The sequence below is a fragment of the Canis lupus genome, chromosome 16, assembly GCF_003254725.2.
Source record: "Canis lupus dingo isolate Sandy chromosome 16, ASM325472v2, whole genome shotgun sequence".
Lineage (NCBI taxonomy): Eukaryota > Metazoa > Chordata > Mammalia > Carnivora > Canidae > Canis > Canis lupus.
Genome location: NC_064258.1, coordinates 9100072 through 9124879, shown reverse-complemented (window position 1 = coordinate 9124879; position 24808 = coordinate 9100072). Strand labels below are relative to the sequence as shown.

The 24808-nt window shown below is 48.0% G+C and overlaps 1 protein-coding gene across 15 annotated transcripts in view; it reads right to left on the bottom strand.

Annotated features, from left to right (window-relative positions):
- HIPK2 (homeodomain interacting protein kinase 2) overlaps positions 1 to 24808 on the bottom strand; it is a 193597-nt gene that overhangs the window by 116138 nt on the left and 52651 nt on the right. For all 15 annotated transcript variants that reach the window (XR_003130590.3, XM_025434012.3, XM_025434007.3 and 12 more), the window contains one exon: positions 19105 to 20188. Coding sequence is in view for 14 of the 15 variants with exons in the window: in XM_025434012.3 (XP_025289797.1) it covers positions 19105 to 20188 (1084 nt within the window). In the remaining variant the exon portion in view is untranslated. The remainder of the gene's footprint in view (positions 1 to 19104; positions 20189 to 24808) is intronic.

Sequence of the window (24808 nt, the reverse complement as noted above, 5' to 3'; positions counted from 1 at the left end):
CGGGTGTCAGAGTCACTTATGGGGAGGGGAGCAGCTGGAGCCACGTGAGAAATCCCCTGCAGACCCGCTGAACGGTGGTACTTATCTGCCTCAGACGACAGTTACAGTATAAAAATTCACAGGCTCCTCCCTTTCTATATGGCCTGCCATGTGACCGGCATTTCTCCTACCTGGCTGCTCCTAGCACACTCTTGCCTCTGGCTGCGGGGTTCGCCATTTTGTCAAGAAAACAAAACGCCTGTCTCTAGCTCAGCGCCTGGACTTCACTCACAAACACCATCTCCATGAAAACCTAATAAAAAAGCAATAAAAGTGAAATATAGTTTATTAATATTCATACTGTCTCCCACTGCCAGCAGCCACATGTGTTCGGTCATTAAGGAGGAGGCTGCTTGTAGCCTGGTTTCCAGTGAACAGCAGTCCTTGTCATCAAAGTGACCAGCACAGTGGGCAGCCCCAAATCGGAGAGAAAGGCCTAAATATAAGTGCACGACCACTGAGAGGTCCAGGGCTACCTTTCATCGCCGGCTGGCTGGGCGGCCTCTGGGGATTCTCCACACCACCTCCTGGGGCCACCTACCCGTGCGATGGCGCTGATAATGCCAACCCAATTACGTGACATCTGTGCCACAAGGGAGGGAAGTTCTGTATCCATGAAACAGAAAGGGATATGTCTGAGCTGGGGGACATTAAAAAAGTTTTCCAGGAGGCCAGAGGAAGGCGAGGCACCAGAATAAAGTGGAGCTGTTTGGTACAACCAGTACAGATTTCCAGGAAGAGAAGGCACACACACTCCAGAGAAAAACTTAGGGACGGGAGATTTACAAATAGACACAAAATACACCCTGTGAAAGATGTTTTGGACAAATTACCCAAAATTATGGGGAAGCGAGACTGGGGGAAAAATGGCTACTGAAACAGAGTTTAATGAAATCTTAGCCCCCTTAATAGAGCTTTTCTGTGATCACAGTGATTTCTCACTGTCCTCGAGGGAAAGGGCCTCCTCGTGCTCATTACAGCGCGCCGCCCTGCTACAGTGGGTGTCCAGGAACTGCCTCCCGATGAAGGGGGAAGGAGAAGGAACAACAAATCAAGATCTGGAGAAGGGTGGACGTGTGACTGGTTAAGACGTGGGCGAACCGGCCAGAAGGGGACAGCGTACTGCAGAGTAACAGCTGAGGCAAGGAGACGGTGCCCGGGAAGCCACTGACAATGTCACGTTTGTTGAACTTTGGTTGGTTTTCTCGATAGCAGCAGAGAAAGAACACAATATGCAGATCCACATGTGGTAATACGCCAATTTCTTTCTCATCTAAAGGCCCAGGAGAATAAAATAGCACTATCTCTGTGGAACCCAGGGCTGGGGAAGGTGGAAAGGCCGGAGTCTTTATCGGCCGGGGAAGACAGCTGATGAGAGACCCAACAAGACCCAGGTACTCTGCACCTTCCCAACGTGGCAGGGCAAAGGAAGTATGTGACACCGGGGACCAGACACCAGACTGAAGGGACCCCCTGGAGTCAGCACTCCACAGGTGACACCTGCTTCGGAGGCTATGCTTTCCGGGTGCTTCCATAGGCCCTGCGTGGGTGCTTCACTTGGTCCTCACGTCCGTACGAGGGCGTCAGTCTCCCTAGCATAGGGACCCACAGAGCTTAGGCACAGGATGGCTTTGTAACCTGCCCACGAATGCAGAGTCAGGAAGGGGCAGGACTGGAGCTTTATTTCAGGGTTGCCAACTCTAAAATCAGCTCTACCGTATACTTTGGGAATACTAAAATATCATAAACAAAGGTCTTTTTTTTCCCCAGACCAGGATTAGTTCTCTTTAGAAGACAGAGGGAGAATGAGAGTCAGAGAGAGAGAGAGAGAGAGAGAGAGAAATGGACAGAGGGAGAGAAAAGGACACACACACACACACACACACACACACACACACACACAGAGACGCTGGGAATTCCTGGCTCACTGTGCAGATGGCGCCCGGCCTTCAGGTAATCTCGCGTTCATCAGGGTACCACTAACCTCCACTTTCATACGCCAGGGTGCCTGGAGGCCACAAAGACAGCTAGGATAAAGCTGTTTCTTTTCTTCCCAAGACAATGAAAAAAGAAACCCCCAATTTACTCTAGTGTTTCAGTCTAGCACCAGAGAAGTATAAATCATCCTCAAAATTCTGCTTTTGTAAGGGTTTTTCAATCCATTCCTATAGCTGGTGCACGAATACAGCTCTCAAAACCACTCTTATTCTAGCTGGCATTTTTTTTTTTTTTAAACAATTCTAGGTCCAATGTACAAATAAATCCAAAAGGGCTTCAATCTCGGTTCACAGTAAAATCCCATCCTATTCCAAATCCTCAGCCTACAAAAGTTCTTTCTTCTTTTTAAATATTTAACTTATTGAAGTGAAATCCACAGAACATAAAATGAACCATTTTACAGCAAGCCATTCGGTGGCATCTAGTAACCTCACAACACGAGGCAACCATCACCTCTCTCTAGTTCTGGAACATTCCTACCGCTCAGAAGTAAAACCCCTTCTCCACCAGCAGTGGTTCCCCCTCATCCCTCAGGCCCTGGCAACCAGCAATCTGCATTCTGTCTGCATAAATTCATCTGTTCTGGACATTTCATATAAAGGGAATCAACAACATGTGTTGTGTCTGGCTTCTTCGGCCCAGTTTGGAAGTTTGTCCACATGTAGCATGTATTAGTACAGCCCAGGCTTGAACAACACAGGTTTGAACTGTATGGCTCCATTTACGTGTGGATTTTTTTTGTTTTTGTTTTTTTATAAAGTGTAGCACTATACATGTATTTTCTCTTTTTTATGATTTGCTTAATGACATTTTCTTTTCTCTAGTTTACTTTACCATGAGAATATAGTACATAATACATGTACCATACAAAACGTGTTGACTGTTTATATTATTGGCAAGGCTTCGGTCAACAGTGGGCTTTGGGGCAGGGGGCAGAGGGAAAGAGAAGGAGTCCCAAGCAGACTCCATACCCAGCATGAAGCCCGACCTAGGGCTTGATCTCTGAGATCAAGAGCTGAGCCAACAAATCAGGAGTAGGATGCTTAACTGGCTGAGCCACCCAGGTGCCCCAACAGTAGGCTTTTGGTAGTTTAGTTTTGGGGGGAGCTGAAAGTTATATGTGGATTTGACTGAGGGGGTGGTCAGTGCCTCTAACTCCACATTGTTCAAATGGTCAACTGTACTCCTTTTTATGGCTGAATGATACTCCGTTGTATAGATGGACTTTTTTTTTTTAAAGATTTTATTTATTTATTTATTCATGAGAGACACAGAGAGAGAGGCAAAGACACAGGCAGAGGGAGAAGCAGGTTCCCCACAAGGAGCCCGATGTGGGACTCGATCCCAGGACTCCAGGACCACGCCCTGAGCCGAAGGCAGACACTCAACCACTGAGCCACCAGGTGTCCCTAGATGGACATTTTGTTCCTACATACGCCCACTGATGGATAACTGGGCTGTTTCCACCTTTTGTCTATTGAATAATGCTGCTACGAACATAACATATAAGTTATTTGTTTGAGTCCCTGCTTTCAATCCTCTCAGGTGCAGACCTAGGAAGTGGAATTGTGGGGACTGTATAGAAATTCTACTTTTCTGAGGAAGCACCAAGTTGTTTTCCACAGTGGCTGCACTGTTTTGCATTCCCACTAGCAAGGTATGAAGGTTCCTGAAAAAGCTCTTTTAAACACACCTAAATTATTAAAAAAAAAATTCCTGAAATGATTTTCATTACTGCTGACCTTTGCAGCTCATGAAAGGCTTAGGGGATTTATAGAACAGCTTTCCTTTAACCGGCCTTGTGAAATCTCTAATCCTCAACTCCCCCGATCAAGTATGGAGAATATGTTAATCACCAGAACGGACACCCAGGACATTTACAGTCTAGCTGGTTGTCCAAGACTAACACCCAGGACAAATTATAAAACAAATGTAAGTCCAAAAGTTCTCTCAAATGCAAGAAGGCATAACATACGGATTTTAAATGCAGAGAGAATTTACAACAGACGAGGGAGAGATGCATGGAGAGCGGAGTGGCCAGGGAAAGGTGAATAGGGAAATGAAGCCTAAGTCCTTGAAGGACGGTTATAATTAATAAGAAAAACAATAACTGCACGTAGCACTCAGCACCACAGCCCTCCTCGATCTGCTCCAATGGCCTGTCTCATGGACGGGGGCGTCCAGTCCATTAAGGCAAGGTAGCTGGAGTGGCCAGCAGCCTGTTTAGGAGACACCGGAGAGCTGGGAGTCCTCCACTTCCCTTCACCAGCGCCGGGCACCATCTCATTTCCCAAGGGCGGTGGGGAGCACATCTCCTGCAGAAGTGCTCCCCTCCTACCTGCTAGGAAAGATAGTGTTGTCATGTTTCGTTAGAAATGTTCAATTTCCGTGGCAAAACAAACCCAGCAATTTACATGCTGTGCAGGCAAAATTGAAAGTATTTAAGGGTGGTGAGTCTTGCCTGCTAGATGGAAAGAGGGATAACGTGAATATGTACAGTCTCTCCTGCTTCCTCTTTGGTACCTGGAGAACACGACCACGCTTAAGCCGTATGTGTCTGCCTTCCATAGCGAGAAGTCAGATCTGGTGCAGGGAGAAGTTTTATGGGAAAGCAGGGGGTGTGAGGCTCAGCATACCCTGCTGTCAGCGGGCAGGGCGGGCCCCGAGTGGGGAAGTGCGGGTCCCTCTGTCCTGTGCAGGGTGGTCCCTCCCAGTGCAGGAGCCTGCAGGGCCTGAACTTTAGCATCATGGTTAGCCGCACTCATCCTGTCCTCAGATTTAGGGTAGGCTCTTGGGGCCAAGGCTGACTCGATGCCCGTGTCCACTGTGGGGTAATGCGCAGATGTGTGGCATGCCCTGGCAGATCGGGTGCGCATGTGCGTGGTGGCTGTGTGCCCGTGCCATCTGGCCTCTGACCTGAGCGTGTTCATTTCACAGTGGGTGCGGACATCGTCCTGTCCAGGGTCAAGGACACCACGTTTCACTACCACTAGGACAGGGAGGGAGCAACAAAGAACACCAAGCGGTATGTAAATCCACAGTGTCCACGCAGAGCGCACATTCTGCTCGGGACTCCCAACATGACAAGGAATTGTGGCTCCTCGGCACTCTCTAGAGGACGGGACGCCTGTCTGTAGGAGGGTGGGGAGGGCAGGACGATAGACAGGAGACTGCTCACAGTAAGAGCATTTCTCAGCCTACCCAGAAGCCCCGGCCTGCCTACAGCAGCTAGAGGCTGTCCCTCTGCATCCCTCGGCGTTCCAGATGCAAGCTTGGAGGTCCTCAGTGGGGAATTATCTGGATGGAGTGGGACATAGGCTGCACTTGTGGGTTGGTCACCAACACACGTGTGGCCCCAGACAAGGCACTGACCCCACGGTGAGACAAGGATGCTCATGCTGTCTGAACCACCTTCAGAGTTAGGATAATGGTCACACAAAGCCACATTCCTGGAATACTCAAAACATGAATGACCATCATACCCATAGGCCTGGGCAAATACAGATTGTCACTTTCCCGTCCCAAAGAGAGTCTGGTCCACTTGGCCCTTGGGCTAATTTCTTTGGTGCCTTCCATTTCTGAGGCTGTCATTTAAATGTGTATGCTCAGAAGAGATGTTCTTTCCAAGGATGCCACAGCACCCTCCCCAGATCCAAGCGCAGTGTCCCCTTGGTGTCCACTGTATTTTGCACGCAGTCCGTGTTCCATATTACTTGCTGAATGGAGCTTATAAAGAAAAGCAATGAGATGAAAATGGGTGCCTTTCCATTTGAACCATGACACGGAATATAAACATGAAAAGTTGGGGAAAAAAAACTTTAAATGGCCCATTTCTCAAAGAAAATCTATCTTCAATCTCACAGCTGGTTAGCACCAGCAGAAACCTTGTTTGGATCTGCATGGCCCCAAGTCGAGAGTCACCCATGGAGACGTTTCTTATAGGGGCAGCTCTGGCACAGGACAGAAAAGCAATCAATGGACAACACTCAGAAAGCTGGGCTCTTGCTTAGCTGTGTCCTCCCCCCGCTCTCGCCCTACATGGTATCTAAGACTTCCATCACTGCTGGTATGTCCACTTGGATTAGCTTGGGAGAACACACATAGAGGGAAGAGAAGAAAAAGGAAGAGCCAGGAACATCAGAATTAATAACCTACACACACAAGCCTCAGGGGAGCTGTGTGAAGCTTCGACACAGTACCGCACACATACAGAGACCTTCATGGGTTCCAACGCCTTCACAGAACATCATGGGATCCAGAAGCCGAGGAAATGGCTAAGAGACTCACCCTGTGTTCTGCACTTGGTGGGATGCTGGGACCCAGGTCTATCCCCCTGTCATCTCCCTAGATTGAGCCAGAGGTGGCTAGTGGTGTTAGCTCACCATAAAACCAGTTGATAACATCAGCCCTGATTCTTCCACGGGGTTGAAGAGCCAGACCCTAGCCCCAGGAAGTGTACAATTTCCTTGAAGATCAGATGGACGGATGACTAACAAGACAGATTACACTAAATCCAAATGTTTTGAGGAGGGGAGAGATCACTTCCGGTCACGGCAGTTTCACAAGGGCTGGGCTTGGGGCTCCGGGTAGCGTGGAGGGCAGGGGAAAAGTCTAAGCAAAGGTGGCAGTGTAGGTGCCTGGCAGACACTGAGGCCACATGGGGTGAGGGGAGGGTTGGGGTCCTGGGACTCAGGGCTTTGAATTCCAGGTTAGGACCCGGGACATGGGAGCCAGAGCAGGGAATGGAAGAAGGGCAGGGAATTACGGAAGGAGATGTGGGGAGCATCTTAAAAGAGAATGTTCAAGAGCAAGGAAGGCTAGCCCATTGCTCCTTGGACCTAATGCAGAGAGAGCAGCCTGAGCAGTGTAACAGGGACGAGGCAAACAGGGGCAGTGCGGCCGCGAGCTCAAATCTGCAAACCAGCGGACCTCTCACTGCCAGGAGAGCCACAGCAGAAGACCTGTGTCTTAAACTGGCCGCCCAGAGTTGCAGAGGACACAGTGACACGATGTTCACATGCTGGTGACCCTCTCGTTTCTTCCAAAGGAGCAAGTGAAAAGCTCTTGTCAGTGGGGAGGGAGAAGAAGGAACGTGGCTCTGTGCCCAGCATGTGGCCTTGGGCCATGGCCCAGTTATTGGGGTGCATGACCTGGGTCCTGCTGCCAGAACTGGCCTTGTCATGCCTGGGATGACTGCTGGGGACAGGGGCCCCTCTCCAAGGTCTGACACTCAGACACAGGCGAGACAACCCTCTGCATCCAAGATGGCATGCAGGCACGCCCTCTCTGTGGGGGACACAAGAAAATCCTTGCAAAACCAGCTACTACCCTGTAATAAGCATGAACATCTCCTCACAACGGGAGGCCCACCACACGGAAAAGCTGGTTTGGGGACAATCAGGTTGGTTCACACATGGGTGTGCTGGTCGTGGCCACAATAATGGAACAGCCAAAGGCAGGACCCTGTAGGCATAATAAAGCTGGATGACCGCTCTCCACAGAGACTTAATCTTCTTTCTGGACTCTTGACACTTCAGAAGGAACAGTGTGTCACTTCTCTGTTCCTGGCGGTCACTGTCCTGAAGTTTTAGAGGACAAGTCTATGACCTATACACGAAGCAATGCACAGAATAAAGAGACAGCCTGATAGAAGTGCTTCCGGCCCCGGCAGCTGTTTATTCCCCGGAGCTGTTTCCATGGGTTCCCCCATCCGGCCATTGCCAGAAATGACTGTTACCCTGCTGGCCATCCTGTGACAGGATGAACAAATTTATCTCTTTTGCCCCAACGCAACACAACACAACAAAAACAGGAAGAAAAACCAGGCAAGATAAGGTTTAAGGGTTTAATGGCATCAACAATTTCCTTAAGAGGTCTTGAAGGGTAAACAGATTTAAAGGTTTTATTTCTAACATTTTAATTTAATTTTTTGATGTAAGTAGCCTGAGTTCTTAGTCCTCATGTGGATTTGCGGCTCCACTGCCACGAGCAGGACACAGAGCTCTCCCATCGCCTCGAGACCATCCTGCTGCTGTTCAGCGTGGATAGTCCACTTCCACAAGAGAGGACATCTGAGCTCAGAGCCAAGTCTATTTATATTCTAGGGGGTCACTACTTGGTGCATTTTTATTTGCCAATAGAAGTTCTAATTGACAAAAAAGAGAGCTAGAACTCCTTCACTGGAGGTCAATGGAGGACGAACAACGTCCCTGGTGTTCTGGCCACAGAACTTTTATTTTACGGTCCACGTTTACATAAATGAAGTTGTGTGAGACTAAAGAGTACACGTCCCCAGTCACAAGGAACAGGACCAGAAGGGGCGCCACATATGGGGGATCCCACGGACCAGTCTATCTGCTGCCACTGAGCACACACCCCCCACGCACCTCTACCAACACACATGCCAATACACATCCAACACACACACTCACATATCCAACATAGGGACACCCAACACACACTCATACAGGCCAACACATACCCACATCAACACACACTCATGCCAATACTCACACATCCAACACACACACATACCCAACACACACTCACATATCCAACACACCCAACACACACTCATACATGCCAACACACACCTGTACCAATATATACCCACATCAATACTCATATACCCAATGCACACACTCCAAAACATCGAACACACACACACACACCAATACACACACACATCCAACACACACAACACATACTCATACAGGCCAACACATACCCACACCAATACAACACACACCCACACCAACATACTCATACACCCAACACCCACACCAACACACTCACATATCCAATACCCACATATACCCACTACCAACACAAGCTCACACATCTAACACACATACACATCCCCACTCATAGTAACACATATCCACACCAACATACACCACACCAATACTCATATAATACATACACCAAACACACTCAATACACAATAAACCCACAGCAACACACTCACACATCCAGTATCCACACACAAGCACACCACACACACATATGTAAGACACATACAATACAGTTATACATACCAACACACCAACACCGATACCAGTACTCACAATACCAAACACACATTCAACACACACACACATCCAACGCACACACATTAGACACACATTCAACACACACCAACATACACTCACAAATCCAACACTCACACCAAAACTACTTACATCCAACACATGTACATACATACCAGTACACACACATACACACACACCTGCAGGGGGTCTCTGAACAGTCTCTCAACATCACTCCATTCTTGGCTCCCTGACCCTCGTGGTGTGGGCAGAGATGGGGAGTAGGATGCAGGAAGTCACAGCAGGTGTCAGATGCAATCTAACTTTATGAGGCTTCCAGCGTGCCGTTCCCCACTCTGGGGCTTCTGTGTCCAGCCTGAAGAGTGCAGGACCTTAGGGCTGTTCTCATGTTCACCAGTGGCGGCAGCAGGATGGCAACAGCCCGTGCCCTCAAGTCAGGAACAGTGCCCCCGCCTTTCTTGCCAAGCCAAAACAGTTCTGTCACCTGTCCTTCCCAACTCAGAGGGGGAGATGTCACTCCTCTCCTCAAATGCTGACCCCTTCACTGTTGAGTTGGATACTGACCCTTCCTGACACTGGAGGAAACCCACCAACCATGCTCCAGCACGCAGGCCCTCCTTCAATTTGGCACCGACTGAAAGTAAAGCATGTGCTTGGCCTCCACATCTACAGAGATGAAAAAGAAATTGTGCGTGATCCCAGGAAGCTTGGGAATACTGGGGATGCTGCTCACTAGAGACACACTGACCAAATGAAATAGATGCTACACCTGACGCACGTTGTGAAGGGAGCCCAAGGGGGAAAGCATGATGGTCATGAGAAGCGCCCCAGGCCGGGTGGCAAGGTACACACAGGTGCGTCAGACACAGACTGCTCCCTCATCGAGTCTCCATAACAGCTTCTGCAGCCATTGTGATTCTTCCCTTATTGGAGAAGAGAATGAGGCTCAGAGAGGCATGGAAACTTGCCTAAAGTCACACAGCTATAATGTAGCAGAGCTGGAATTCAAAGCCAGGCCTGTTGCCACATATGGTAACGATGAGAAGAATGACAATGATAACAGTAGTAGCAGTAAAAATATTAGCCGCTAACATTTACTGAGAGCTTCGCATGTGCTGAGCACATGTGGAGCAGTGTACGAGCAGCCCCATTTTCCGCAGGAAATCTTTGTTCACGAGCTCACAGGTAGGATGACTAAGTTAAGGGAGTCCTGTCTAGCATGGGTGTAAAGTCCCCCAGATGGAGAGGCTGATAAGAGGTTAGAGGCCCAGAGGATGGCACCATCTTCACACCCTCAAGGCTCTCCAGTCGGATCGTGCTGTGCTCAGCCCCTGCTCCATGCTAGGGGAGTCACTTCTAATTTTCTGCAAAGGTATAATGGGACATGACAGATGTTGGCTGATTTCAGGGAACTAATCTGTTAAAAGCCGAGTCAGCTGTCTTCAGGTTTTAAATTGAAATCTCACAGGTGGAAAGGCAAGATGGGAATGAATGTTTCTGGTGAGATGTATACACTCCCAGGGGGCTGCTACTGGGGTCCCGTATGGTCCAGGGTTCGGAGCTCCCGGATGCCAGGGGCCCGGGTTTTAGGTGACCAGTGAAAGACCGCAAGAAATCGGGCAAATGAGGGCATCTGCCGTGTGGCAGTGTGAGCTGGGCTAAGACACACGGGGACACTGGTGCCATTCACTCATTCAACAAAGGAGCCATAGGGAATGGTGCCAGCACACCTACTGCCCGTGAGTGCAGAACACAGGGAGAAGCAGCTCCTGCCACCTCCCTCCCCTGCTTCTGACAAGCTCCCATGTCAAGGTCCTCAAGCCCCGGCCCCCGGATATTCTTTTCCAGAGCCCAACCCATCTTCCATCTCCAGCTGGCACTTCACTAGCTACAAATGGGTGGGGTGCTGGCAAGATTCATTAATTTTAGTTTAAAAAAAAATTAGCTTTTATCAGATCTTCAACTTCCAAGCAACCAAAGTTTAGAGTTCAACTCTGAATTCTTGGCCTATATATTCCTTAAATTTGCTTGAAAAGGTATTCCCTTTTATTCTCTTTCCATTTAAAAACAGGTCACATGTAATTGGTGGGGAGGACCCGGAGGTCTGGGCAGAGTGCTGCAGCACACACCTTGGGCCCTCCCAGGGCGTGTATTGCGTTCCCTCTGATTTCAGCCGCCGTCATGTACCACGTCACCTTGCTTTTCTGCTTCAGCCTCCTCTCAGTCTGCCCTAGCCCACCCAGTCCTCACACCAGCTTGGCCCGCACAAAGGTTCACAGACCTCAACCTCTCGGGGACCAGAGCCCCAGCCTCTTACCCTCTGGGGCCCAATCCCAAAGGCCTTCAGTGGGCTCCTTGGAGGTAGAACGGGGCAGCCCCCTAATTATGGTATCACTTCCCCATTCTCTTGCTCCTGTTTTCTGAGATCTTCTCCGGAAAGGACTCTCTGTACCCAAGCTCTGTCTCTATCTTGGCTTTGGGGATCCCCAACCTAAGACTTTCATTACCACAAAGCCACCATCTCTGTCTCTGCCTGGGAATGAGGGTCACAGGCCAATACCCAAGACCAAGAGCCCCGACCCTCCATCTAGCTTTAAGATCAGCCAGCAGCCCAAAGGGCTGAAGGTGAAAGGAGAAAGGAGACTCCAGGCTTATATTGTACCCTCTCCCCTCTTGGTTTAATGAGAGATGTCTACACTGGGCGGGCAAGGACAGCAGAGCCTGGCACACCCAACCACTGACTCCCCTAGGACAGCTCATTCCATTACAGATTTGGGGGCAGAACTGCATAGTTGAAGGCACTCCTACTCATTTCTTCAAACCTCAGCACAAAGCACAGTGTCTGGCACATCTTCGGAATTCAAAAAATTACTTGTTCGATGCATAAATGGGGATTATAGCTCCAAACCCAGCTGTGGCTACAGGGAGAGCCTGGTTGCCACCCGGCAGTAAGTGCTATGTCTACTGGAAATCACCCAAAGAGTGACATACGTTGTCATCTCTGCTGCTCATCTGCTATCTCCCCCCACCCAAGCAGCCCACCTCTTCCTAACCACCTGCTTCCCAGTTCACCAACACACACACCCTCTCCTATCTTACCAACTATTTTGGGATCTTCACTGTCACCACTGCTGGGGCATAAAGGGGTCTGACTGCAAGCAATGTACCAACTGTGCCCCAGAGAGGGGTTGTCAGCCACTCAGGTGAATGATCCATGGTTCAAAGCCAGGTGTCACTGGAGGCTCTGCTTCTCCCATCTCGACAGGGAACATGGTACACCTGCCAAGGGGCGGAAAGGTGACAGATTCTGCAAGCCCCACCATCTAGAGCCACAGTTCTAAAAGGATAAAATCATGATGATGATGATAATGATGTTGGATAAAAAGGGGGGGGAGAAACTTGTGGAGTTGCTGGATCGGTTTATGGCATAGACTGTAGTGATAGTTTCATGGTATATACTTATCTTCAAACCCATCAAGTTGCACACATTACCTACACTACAGCCTTCTGTATGCCAATCGTACCTCAGTAGTTTTAATAGCAGAGGTAGCCGTAGAGTTTGTTTAAATGCATGGCACCTGGCCCCACTGCCAGAGAGCCTCATTAGATTTGTTTTGCAACCAAGGACTCTGCATTTTTGAGAAGTACCTGCGTGGTTCTGTAGTAGGAGGATCCTTGGATTACACTTTGGAAACAACTGGTTTATACCTTGGGCTCACTGCCCAGTGTCCTGGACGTATAGCAGGTATCCTTGCTGCAAGGCAGGAAACTGGGCCAACTTTCTGGGGCATGGAGACAGCTTCTGTGAGGTTGCTCAGGTGTGCTCACATGGTTTGTGAGGGTGCAGGTTACTTCCGTGTCTCTGAATGGAAGGTGTGTGTGTGTCCTTGCACGTACACGCATGTCTGCTGCATGTCTGTATGTCTCCTTCCATGTGATGCTGTGGTGGACACTCACATCTGCGTATGCCATACATGGGCTTATGCTGTGCTACTGTGTTTGTGAGTGTGAGTACTTGCATATGGGTGTGAGCATGCATGTGTGTGCAGGAGGGAAGGGGGCACCTGGGCAGATATACTCAAGTACATGCAAAGCTTCCCACTCTAGCTTCTCGCTAAAGAAAATTTTAATTTCAAATTATTTCACCTTACAGTTCAAGGTCCTAGAGACAAGTAAAGGGAAACTGAAGATAATCTAACAGCCAGATGACTTACTGGTTACTTCTTCTCGGAAAAGCAAAGCTGCAACCGAAAAGTTTTCACATGTTTATCACCGTCTCCCTGGGTGGATGAGATTGTCAGTGGGTTGAATATTTCACCGAATATCCTCAAAGTGTAAACTAGAGCCTTTTCCTGTTATTATCAGCTAGCAATAAAAGTAAATTAATTGAAAAAGCTAACGCCTGCAATGCGATTGCTTACAGGGTTCTTTTTTTCAATCAAACCTATCTTCTAGTCAGGCACCCTTCCCTTTATACTTTATTATCTGCACAAGTTACACAATTTTTGAAACTACTGATGTTTATGGCTTTATGAAGCTGTGTCCCTTTTCTGAAGTGAGAGTATGGCATTTTGGCATGTGCCATGCCCCTTGTCCCCAACTGATAGGGAGGAGATTATGGAGGGCTCCCAGTTTGGGCTGAGGAGGCCAAGCTAAACCCATAGGAGAAAAAACAGTCCCGTGACCACAGGGCAAACCATCAACTCTGACCAACCATATGTCCCAACACAGGCCTTGGTCATAATGGGGTCCAGATGCAGGAGTGTGGATGGCTCACTCTGACGTTCACCAATGACTCAGTGGAACACAGTCAGCTGGGGACACACAGGGGGAGCACTGGGGTGGAGCCTCCCGACTCCCCCTCTGGAACCTATCACTCAGTAGCAGGGGTGGAATTTGACACCAGGTTCCAAAGAGATCAGAGCTTCCGAATTGTGCTTTAGAGAAAGCAAAGTCAATAAAAAAAAGAGAGCAAAACAAACACAGAAAACTATCCCCTCTGGGCCAATTACGCAGTCACAGTACCTGGAAAGTTCAAAGCACTGAAAGTGTTCACATTTATACTGTTGGGATGGGCATTATAATCCAAGGCCTCTGCCTTTTATTCCTGAACTACTATTGTCTCCTAGCCTCTAGGTTCCCCCAACTTGTTTTTTTTTCCCATTCCATTTGCTTAAACTTCCTTAACATCCTTAACTTCATTTAATTACTCTTGTTAGATCCAAGCCAACACCTATATTAATATTCTCCCCTATTAGACCTCACTCCCCTAACCCTTACTTTCTGACCCAAGACTTCAACTCTTTCCAGATATCACCATCTTCCCTTATTTGTGTCAATCCTGGGGGCTCCCAGGCTCCCTCACCACTGTCTCTCACTGCCTGTAAGACCCACCTCAAGATTCCTTCAATAAATCTTCCCTGTTAACCCTCTGGCAAAGTCTTTTCATTGACTTTGAATTTCTCTAACTGGTTTTTCTCATGATTTGTCCCCTACAGGCTCAATGAATATCTACAGAGTGATCAAACATTTGCAATATCATAGCATGAGAATTATACTCTAGGGGATTTGTTTGTGTCCTCGATCACTTCAGAGAGACCATAAACTCAAGATTAGAGATCTTCCTTTACTTCCTTCCCATTAGCAGATCTACCACAGGACACACAGTAGGTGCCAGTGAATAGCACATATACCACAGGACACACAGTAGGCCCCAGTGAATGACTAATGAATTGGATTAAAACAGATCTCCACTCTCCCTCGAGCAACCATGTATCCAATCTGAAAATAATCTCTGCAACCAAAAGAATCAGACAAAAATAGGTTAGAGTATTCTGAAGATGGAGACTAGTGGACATTTATGATGTTCTAAATCTTATGCCCATTTTTTTGAGGTCTCAGTAATGGTCTTAAGTGTTCTAAATTAAGTCTAGATAGGGTATTTTGAACAGTCCAGAGCAGAAACAAGAAAATCTACACATTTTAATCACTGACTATCCTTTGCCTGAATGGTGTGTCTTTTTGTTTGTTTTCTCGGAGAGTAGAGCTTAATATTTGGTCTTGTTTTTAGTTTCCTGGTCACGCCAATAGTGGAAATACCCCCCACATCAATTTATTGCTTGCTGTCCCTCCACCGAAACAGAAAGAAAGAAAAAAAAACCAACAGAAAACCCCACAAAAACTGGCATCAGTGTAGACTCACGTAGGGAAATGGCAGGGACTTCCAAGGTGAGGTAACGGGAGTACCAAGGATTACCTACAACTCCATTTCTGGGGGTGTGAGCACGTGAAAGGTGACACCATTAAGGAAATCTCTTTCTCCCCAGCAGTGTTTCTCAGAAAGGGCCTAAGACCACCTGCACAAGCTCACTTCCAGTTCCTTGCGTTGAACTCTGTGGGCGTGTGCACGTGTACACACACAGGGTGGAGACTTTCTCTGGGGGCACTCTTCTGGAAATTCTGATTTGGTGGGTCTGGGGCAAGATCTTGGTGGAAATGTGTTCTTAACAAGCCCTCCTGGTGATTCTCATGCACGATACAGTTTGAGAAATGGCACGATTTGGCTGTTAACTACATAAAAGACCTTCAGATTGGAAGGTCAAGTAGGAAGAGGATACTCATGCATCATATGTAAAAAACTAAAAAAAGGAGCCTCTGTTTCCTGAAAAACACAGGCTTGCGTCTATAGGCATATGCCCCCAATCTTGGCCAACCAAATGCTGGAGTTCCCTCCCTGTGACACCACCTTTTTTCCCACGTACCTCAGATCAAGGACAGGAACGTTTCTCTGTCATACCGTTTCCATGTCACTTGTTGGGGAAGAGAGCATGGTAAGACATTTAATACTGTCCCACTTACAATGAGGGACATGTAAGTTTCCTCCCCTTTGAATGTGAGAGGCCTCAGTGGATGATGCATCCAGTACAGATATAGGGGGTCCCTGGGGATGCCAGGCCCCATGGAAAGCTAGATCCACAGAGTGTTCACTTCCCTACCCCAGGCAGCTCAAACACAGGCACAGTGTCTCAAGTTGTGGCTGAAAAATGTCTTCCTTCTCAGATAAACGATGGACAGTTGGAGGGTTTTCTCCTGTCCTGTCCCCTGCCCGCATATGAGGCAAAGCAATTGGGAAAATCAACATGATAAACATGTTCTGGAGTTGGCTGTCCCTCAGAGACAGCTAGGACTGGCACAGACAGAGCTGATGACCGTCCTCAAGCACCTGTCTTGCTTGCTATGGTAGCACACTGCTCCGGGGTTCAGATGAGGCCTGGGGAGGGTACAGAATGTGGCGTTCATGTTGACCATGTCCTTGAGACCAGAGCTGGGCATGGAGGCCCGTCATAGGGATCCAAAGGACACTCTTTTTTTTGGCCAAGGTGACCACGAGGAGGAAGAGGTTAGCCTGCCCGGAATTTTAGGCAACAGTCATCTAAAGAAGGAGGTGACATCATACCCAAAGGGAGGGTCTTTGAGGGAAATGGGGGTACAGGGGCCAGAGGTAGAAGACAGGGAGAGGAGAGCTAAGGAGTGCCCTGAGACCATCTGCAAACAAGCCTTCCACACCCACCGGACTCCCTAAGGCTGGGTCCCAGGCACAGGGGCAGAGACCATCTGGGGGGAGAAGGGTGGGAAGTATCACTGGGGCACAAGATGAGGATGCGAGGACAGAAAGACTCCCAAAGTCAACTTACATCAAGTTTTGCCCTCAGTGTGCATTGCCTTTTAAAGAGTTTTTGAAAGTCTCTTTACAAGTTGCCATGCTTAGTTTCTAGTAGAGATGAATAAAACTGGTATCTGTTTGCTAAATGGCAACCGAGGGTAACTGAGTAATAAAAGCCAGAGCACCAGCTACTCTGCAGCCGGGCTGGTGACCCACGAAGATGTCCCGTGCTGCTGCAGCCCAGAGCTACCTTTCAAAGAAAGGCACTTTCTAAAGAGAACATGTGCCGGCTGTCTCACCCCTGCACACCCTCCTCCTTCAACCCTTCCCCCAGGGTTCACACAGGGACCTCTCCTGCAATGTCCAAGCCTTCCCCCCAACCCCACTGTGGCCACAGCACCGGGCTCCTGGCTTCCCTCTCCATGTGCTTCCAGAGCTGAGAGACAGACAGCAACGGTGAGCAGTAGAGCCTTCCCTCCTGGAGCTGGCAGGGAGGCAGGGAGGCTGGGAGGCAGAGGCCGGCAGAGGCTCCTCCTCAGCTGGGGTGGGGTGATGGTGCGGCTGGTGGACAAAGTGGGAAAGGAACACTGGGGAAGGATGGGAGTAGAGCCTAGAAGGGTCACTGCAGCTCAGGAGATGGCAGGGGTAGGGGTTGGGAGGGGAGGCAGCACAGAGCCACCACAGGGTCCCCGTGGATGGGGGGACACGACCTGTGGCTCAGATCTCTCAGGAAAGGGGGCGTGAGGTTATCCACCGAGACTCACAGGCTGAGGATGGGTAAAGGGGTCAGCTATGGGGACAGGTGACCAGTCAGCTGGGCCCACGTGACGTAGCCCATTTTGCAGCGTTTCTCTGTGGCCTAGAGGGAAGGGTGGAGAAAGCACACCTACGATCAGAGTGTCAGGGCACAGGGGCTCAGGCACATGAGTCTTGGGACTCTGGTTTTATGGCTATGTGGCAATCTCTTAAATGCGTGCCAGTGCTATCTTCTCACGGGAGTTTTAGGATGTTTCCTGCTAACCTCCACAATCACTGGACTGCTCGACATCCCCTCAAGCACAGCCCATCAATGTCTCCCCAGAACAGACTCTTCTGCTTCCCATTTCTCTCCACTCCTCACGCACTGACCACGAGCTGGCCAGTGAGGAAAGCACTCCGGCCGCGTCACTGCGGTCCACTGTCCCAGCAACCCTGAGGCTGGTGACCGGACTTCCCCAGCTTATGGGTGAGGAAGTGAAGGCACAGAGAAACAAGGCAACAAGGCTACACCACACAGCTTACTGAGTGTGGGGATTCAGGCCAGCCTTGGGTCTCTCGGACTCTAAAGCCAGTGTTCTCTCATCTGGGTCCCCACAGAGCTGCTGCTCCCAACCCCAGCTGCGCACTGGGATCCCCAGAAAAGCTGTTAGAAAGCACCCATGCAGGACCCCACACCCAGAAGGGCTGATTCAGTTTGTGGGGATTAGGACCCAAGCCAGGTTAGTTTTCAACACCATCCCTCACCCCACCCCATCCCCCATCCGACGCACAGCCGAGATGGGGAACCAGTCCACTGGAGACTCCAGGATGGTGAGGGCCTGGCCGGGGCTGTTGTGCCGCATGCTGGTGCCCAGCACATGCTGGAGTTCTTGCTGAGTGAGTGAGGAGCGTAAGTTCTTGCTGAGTGAGTGAGGAGCGTAAGCGGCCACAGGCCTCCCTCTGTCCTGACCAAATCCAAATCGGGAGCTCTCTACTGCAGGCGGGGGCTGACTGGCCTCTGGGCCTCTGCTCGCCCTCCTGCCTCCCCAGGGACATAAAAGCCATCTTCCCAGCATCACTTTCACCCTGCTACCTGTTCTGGCACCTCAGTGCGTGCTCCATGGTTGCAACCCCTTAGTGTGATATTTAAGATCCCCCCGACACCCTGCTCCAAGCTACTCTTTCAATCCTATCAGCCACTACCCACAGATTCCCTGCTGTGGCCTAATGGGGGTCAGGTGTCCTCCTTGTCTTCCATGAGAGTCTTGGGTGTTCCTACAGCAGTGATTTCAGTAATGCATGCCCCTCTGGCCCAGCCTGCCCAGGTCTGGATCCTCCCTATGTGTCGGGGGACCTAACCCCCCCTGCCAAGCCCTGCACCCTGGCCTCTAGGCATCCCTTTGGACTCTGAACATCTATGCCAAGGAGCACACTGGCTTCCTTCTTACGTGGCTTCTAACCATCATTTCCATATACATGTCCTAATTGTCTGACTAAATGATGATGCCTTGAGGGCAATCCTGGAGAAGTGTCATTCACATCCCCCTACCCCCCAGCAACCACCACGCAGCGCCAGTGGGCCCTCGGCATCTCCTGTCCCTGAGCAAGCGCTCTTACCTGTAGTATCTGGACTGCAGGTAGGTGGAACACACAGCCTTGGACACATGACTGGCCGAACCGAAGTCGATGACCTTTACTCTGTAGGGCTGTCGGGAAGGATCTACCAGCATGATGTTTTCTGGTTTGAGGTCGGCATGGATGAGACCTAGGCTCTTCAGTTTCATCAGGGCTGTGGCTACCTGCTGGAGGACTGGGCGAATGTATTTGAGGGGCAAGGGGCTAAACTTGTTCTGCTTCAGAAAGTCATAGAGGTTCTGCTCCAACATCTCAAAGACCAAGCACGTGTGGTTCTTGTGCTGGAAGCATTCATAGGCGCGGACAAAGTTGTAGTCGTCGGCGCTCTCCGTGCTCAAGCGGGCCAGGATGCTCACCTCGATCTGACCTTGCCGGGCATATGACGGGTGGTTCTTCAGGATCTTGATGGCCACGATTTCGTTGGTGCCCCGTTTCCAGCACTTGACCACTTGCCCAAACGTCCCTCGGCCCAGGAATTCTAAAACTTCGTAAGTGTTGGTCATGGAGCACAGCACCTCATGCTGAACCAGCTGGTAATCACCTTCGCTGTTAGAGCCACTGTTTTTGGAGGTGGCAGTCGATGTGGTGGCAGTGGCTACGGTGGCCCCACTTGCATTATTCTGAATCATGGGTGGATGCTCTTCAATGATCTGCACGCTGCTTGTGTTCTCAATCTCCTCACTCTTACGCTTGAGTCCACATTTTTGGTAGGTATCAAGAAGGCTCACAGTGCTTCGACGCATTAGGTTATGTGGTCCGCCGAGGACTTGCCCAGTGACAGAAGTGCTACTTGCTGATGTTACAACTATGTGCCCGGTGCTTCCTGGGAAGATGATGGTCTGCTCGTAAGGTAGGCTTGGGTTTGGGATCGGCAAGGAGGTGCTGACGGTTGTGGTGGCTGGCTGAGAAGGTGGTACGTTCTTGCTCTGGCTATACACTTTGCTGTGGGAGCCGTACCCAGTCATGTCCCAGGTGGAACTCGGCTCTACTTTCAGTTTCTTCACACTACAGAAGGCACTTGATTGAAGGGTGTGAGGGGAGAAGACTTGCACATGTGAGGCCATACCTACAAGAAAAAGAAAGGGAAAAATCAATATTTTAGTCACCATTGAATGAATGGATTCAGCGATTTGTCTCAGTTCTGGCCAATGGCTTGGGTCCTACAGAATACTTTCACTCTACTTCAAAGCAAGGTTGGGAAAGAGAATCTATTCCCCCTCTCCGCCAAGCTCATTCTGGCCACTCAAGTTTGGGTGGGGCCAAGGAGTTCTGGTGTTCAGCCTTGCCACAATTAGGGGGATGGGGGAATTGTGGAATCACTCAGGAATACAATCAAGATTCAGATACAGAATTAGAGTATCAGGACTTTGTTCATTACTTATCTTTTTATAAATATTGTTCATGATAGAAACAGATTCTTCCTCAATTCTCACTGGGCTGCAATCCTACTAAAACCAACTGTATTAGGTGACCCAGGTAACTGTTATATCCGAAGTTGTCCCGCATGGTCTACTACGCCTTGTCACACACCCTGTCAGGTTAGCTCATTTGAAGAAACATCTTCCCACATAGGTCTAATCATGGAGCCACTCAAGATGTGCTAGCTTCTGGATGAACCATAAGTACCCCCTGGGATCTTAGATATCTTAAATGAATTCTGTAGAGCTGAGTAGATCAGCAGTCGGTCTGATATTTTTTTTTTTTTTAATTTTTTTTTGGTCTGATATTTTCATTTAGGTGGCCTAAACAAAACATCTGATCATTTATTTTATATGTTTTATAACATTAAAATATTTATTTATTTTGGGGGAGGAGTAAGTAGCACCATTCACGGGCACTCACTAACTTTTCCTGCTAAATTCATCTATTAATATGTTTATCTAGAAAGTACTGTTATTTCATACCAACACCTCAGCCACAATTGAGATAACCTCAGAAATCTATAAAACCATAACTCTGGAATAGTTGTATGATTTACAATTATGGTGATTCTAGAAACAACAACAACAAAAAAGTCAAGAAAACTACCAAGAAAAAATAAGACAATGAGGAAGGTAAGTTCTTAGAGATGAAAGTAAAGACAAACACTGCTCATCATCTAACTGCAGCTGATAAACATTTCTCATAGAAGCACAAGGACAGCTGGGTTTCCGTCAAGCACCACTACTATCTAGCCACCCTTATGTTCATGTCTCTGACTCCTTCGCATTAGCTGGAGTGGTCATTGAACATTTTCCTTCCCACTCTGTCACCTGTCACCCTGGCCACCCTCCCTCTCCCAGCAGACATCTTCCACTTTGTCCAGGAGTCCAATGTCAGCAACCTTGCTTCCCACCTTTATTCTCTTCATTTCAGAACATTGCAGAATCTATATCCACCCCCATCCTTTTTTCCTTCTCTCCGGTCTCAGAGGAAGCTGTGTCTCTCCTTTCCAACACCAAGATATCCTCCCATTTTCATGATTCCTCCTTTTGGATTCCCTCCCCTGTCCTCTCCTTCTCTTACAGCTTTCAATTTCTGCCTGTTAATTAGATCCAAGTCCTGACTAGGTACTTAATAAAGTTTTGCCGAGTGAATCAATGACTTAATCTTTTTCTTCTGCCTTCATGTGTGTGTGCACACACACACTCCCAACTTAGAAGCCAAGAGGAGTAACAGCCATCCTCTTCCCCTTTAATTTTTTCCGTCTTCTCACCTATAATCAGTGGTCATGCTCCCTTTCCCTTTCAGGCTCATTCCTTAATCTATGCTCCCTCCCACCCCTGCACATCCACACACTATAGTTCTGTGTTCTTAAAGGTAAACGACTTCCTAATTGCCTAACCCAAGGGCCTTTTTCAGCCCCTATTCCCCTTGACCTTCCTGCAACATCTGATATGCTGACCACAACTTCCTTCTTGATGTTCTTATCTGTGCTTATGAGAATCTGTAATCTCCTCCTCCAATGTGTGATTGCACACTGTGTGCCTCAGTGGTTCCTTTTCCTCTTCCTCCTTCAAAATGTTGGCATTTCCAACATTTTGATTCTGTTCTCTCTGGAAGACATTCATTCAAACAGTTTGAGCTGTCATGTCTATGCAGGCAACTCCTGCCTTTATCATGGGCAGGCTCTCCCTCTTTCCTTCCATTAATATATTTCTGCCTCCTGCTACATCAAAGACTATCTTCCAAAGCTGAATTCCCCTATCTTCTCCTAAAAATTTAACCATCTCACACCCCTTTCTAACATCCCCCTTTCTGTTCACAGAATACTCTTCTAGTCTCTTGGTTCCAAAAATGTGGATTTACCTTTGATGATTCTTCTTTTATCCATACACAAGAATGTGCTAAGTCTTGTCAAAATGTCTTTTTGTATCCATCTCTTTATTTGTGTTCTTGCTGCCACTTCCATAGTTAAAACATTTCTCACCTTCTGGTAGGACTAGACCAAACATAGACATCTGGGCTACCTGAGCAGTCTTTTACCCTTTAATTTGTCCATATTCAGCCACCAGGTTAATCTTCCTAGAATATATCTAAGCATGTTACTCCTCTGCCCAAAAAAAAAAAAATTTTTTTTAAGGTTTATTTATTTTAGAGAGACAGAGACAGAGCACAGACAGTAAAGGGGAGAGAATCTTAAGCAGACTCTGCAGGGAGTGCAGAGCCCGATGAGGGGACTGATCTCTCCACCCTGAGATCATGACCTGATTCAAAACCAAGAGTTGAATACTCAACCACCTGCACCACCCAGGTACAGCTGTCCAAAAACATTCAATGACCCCTATAGTGTCTATGTGATCAAGTGGAGGGCTCTTTCATTTAAAACCATCACATTTGATTTCAATTACCTTGTTGGCTTCATCTCCAACTAGTAACCGTTCTCCAACTTCAACTAGAACAGAATTAAGCTGTTTTACTCACTGTTTCTAGAATGTCTCTTACAGGTCCTACCTCCACACTCTTACACCATTCCCTCATCTGGCATACCTTCACAATTTCTCTCAAAGTATTCATAGACAAGACAATTCAGATCCCTTCTCCTCCCAGACCTCTCCAAAACACAGTGATCATTCCCACAGCTCTTTCCCTATGGCACTTACATATATACTATCCATTTGGCTACAAATTGCACTTTTGACTCGCAAAATCTCTTTCATCTTGTTGAACTGAATTACTTACCTTTTGTGCTATTTCACTTTTTACACATTTAGGTCATGTTTCCATAACCAGGCTATATTCTGAGTCCAAGAGATATGTTTTATAACTCATATTTGTGTTTTCCCCAATATTAAGCTAAGTTTGTTATCCATGGTAGGCACTCTGTTAATGGAATAAAGCACTCTAACTGGCCAGGCCTCCTGGAGAGCTTAGTTCTTTGGCTATAGAGCAATGACCAGTCACAGGCACCTACGGAACCTGGCCTTCTTCTGAAGAGTAAAGAAAAACCTGCTAATATTTTTCCACCAAAAACCAAGACTTAAAACAAAACAAAACAAAACAGGGCAGGGGCTAGGCAGCTCCTATCCTAGTGTCAGCGCTTCCATTCTGTCTGTACTTCAGTCTGGATGTGGTCTTCCTATAAGAGCACATCAGTCTGCATGTGCCCTTCCTATAAGCAGCCTCAGCCTGACACTCAACACATGCTCTGAACCCCACCTTCACCTGGATCCCATTGACCTGACAGAGGCTTGCCTTCTTGCTTGGATCTTTTTTTTTTGCTTGGATCTTAAACCCCAATACCTACCTATGCAAAATGACTACACCTCCATATACATCCTTCTGCCCGATGAGACTGTTTGGTTTGCTTATTCAGAATTTACCTATTTTTTTGGGACGCCTGGGTGGCTCAGTGGTTGAGTGTCTGCCTTTGGCTCAGGTCATGATCCCAGGGTCCTGGGATCGAGTCCCACATCGGGCTCCCCATTGGGGAGCCTGCTTCTCCCTCTCCCTGTGTCTCTGCCTCTGTGTTTGTTTGTGCCTCTCATGAATAAATAAATAAAATCTTTTAAAAAATTAATTAATTAATTAAAAAAAAGAATTTACCTATTTCTTCCTATAGCTGCTTTTTGTGCAACCTCCCCCAAATTCTGTAGTAACACTGTTTTTACCTGTAGTTATCATTATTAAATATTCATATTGTTTTAGATGTTGTATACAATATAGAAATCACCAAACCAACAAAAAAAAAGAAAGAAAGAAATCACCAATCCCTTGACTTATAGTAACTTAACCACTGGGGGCAAAGCAAATAAGCATCTCCTTGGACTTTTGCTACCTAGTTGACTCCTCATTCCTCAATCCTCAAGTACTTGGGGAGGGAAAGAGTGGGTAGCAGCAGAGGAAATATGCTGATGTTACATAAAGGAGAAGTGGCTCTTTTCTCTATTTTCACTGTTTCAAAAACATTTTGGTAGAATGGCCAGGGTGCTGAAGTGGAATTTTACAGACGGAAAGAGGATGGCTTATGACTTATTTGTTATTGGGATGACAGCCAAGGGTCATAAAATTGTGGAAATCATCGCTGGCTACCTCTGGTGATGGATGCCCAGAATCAGAGAGGAGATGTGCATGGCTAGAAATGCCCTTCACCACGCCTGCTGCCTCAGACTCAAACACTATTCCTCAGGGTTATCACAATTCTCCAGATTTTAAAACCTTGAGCACCTAGCATGTACTAGGCTCTGAGTTGGATGTTTTATGGAAA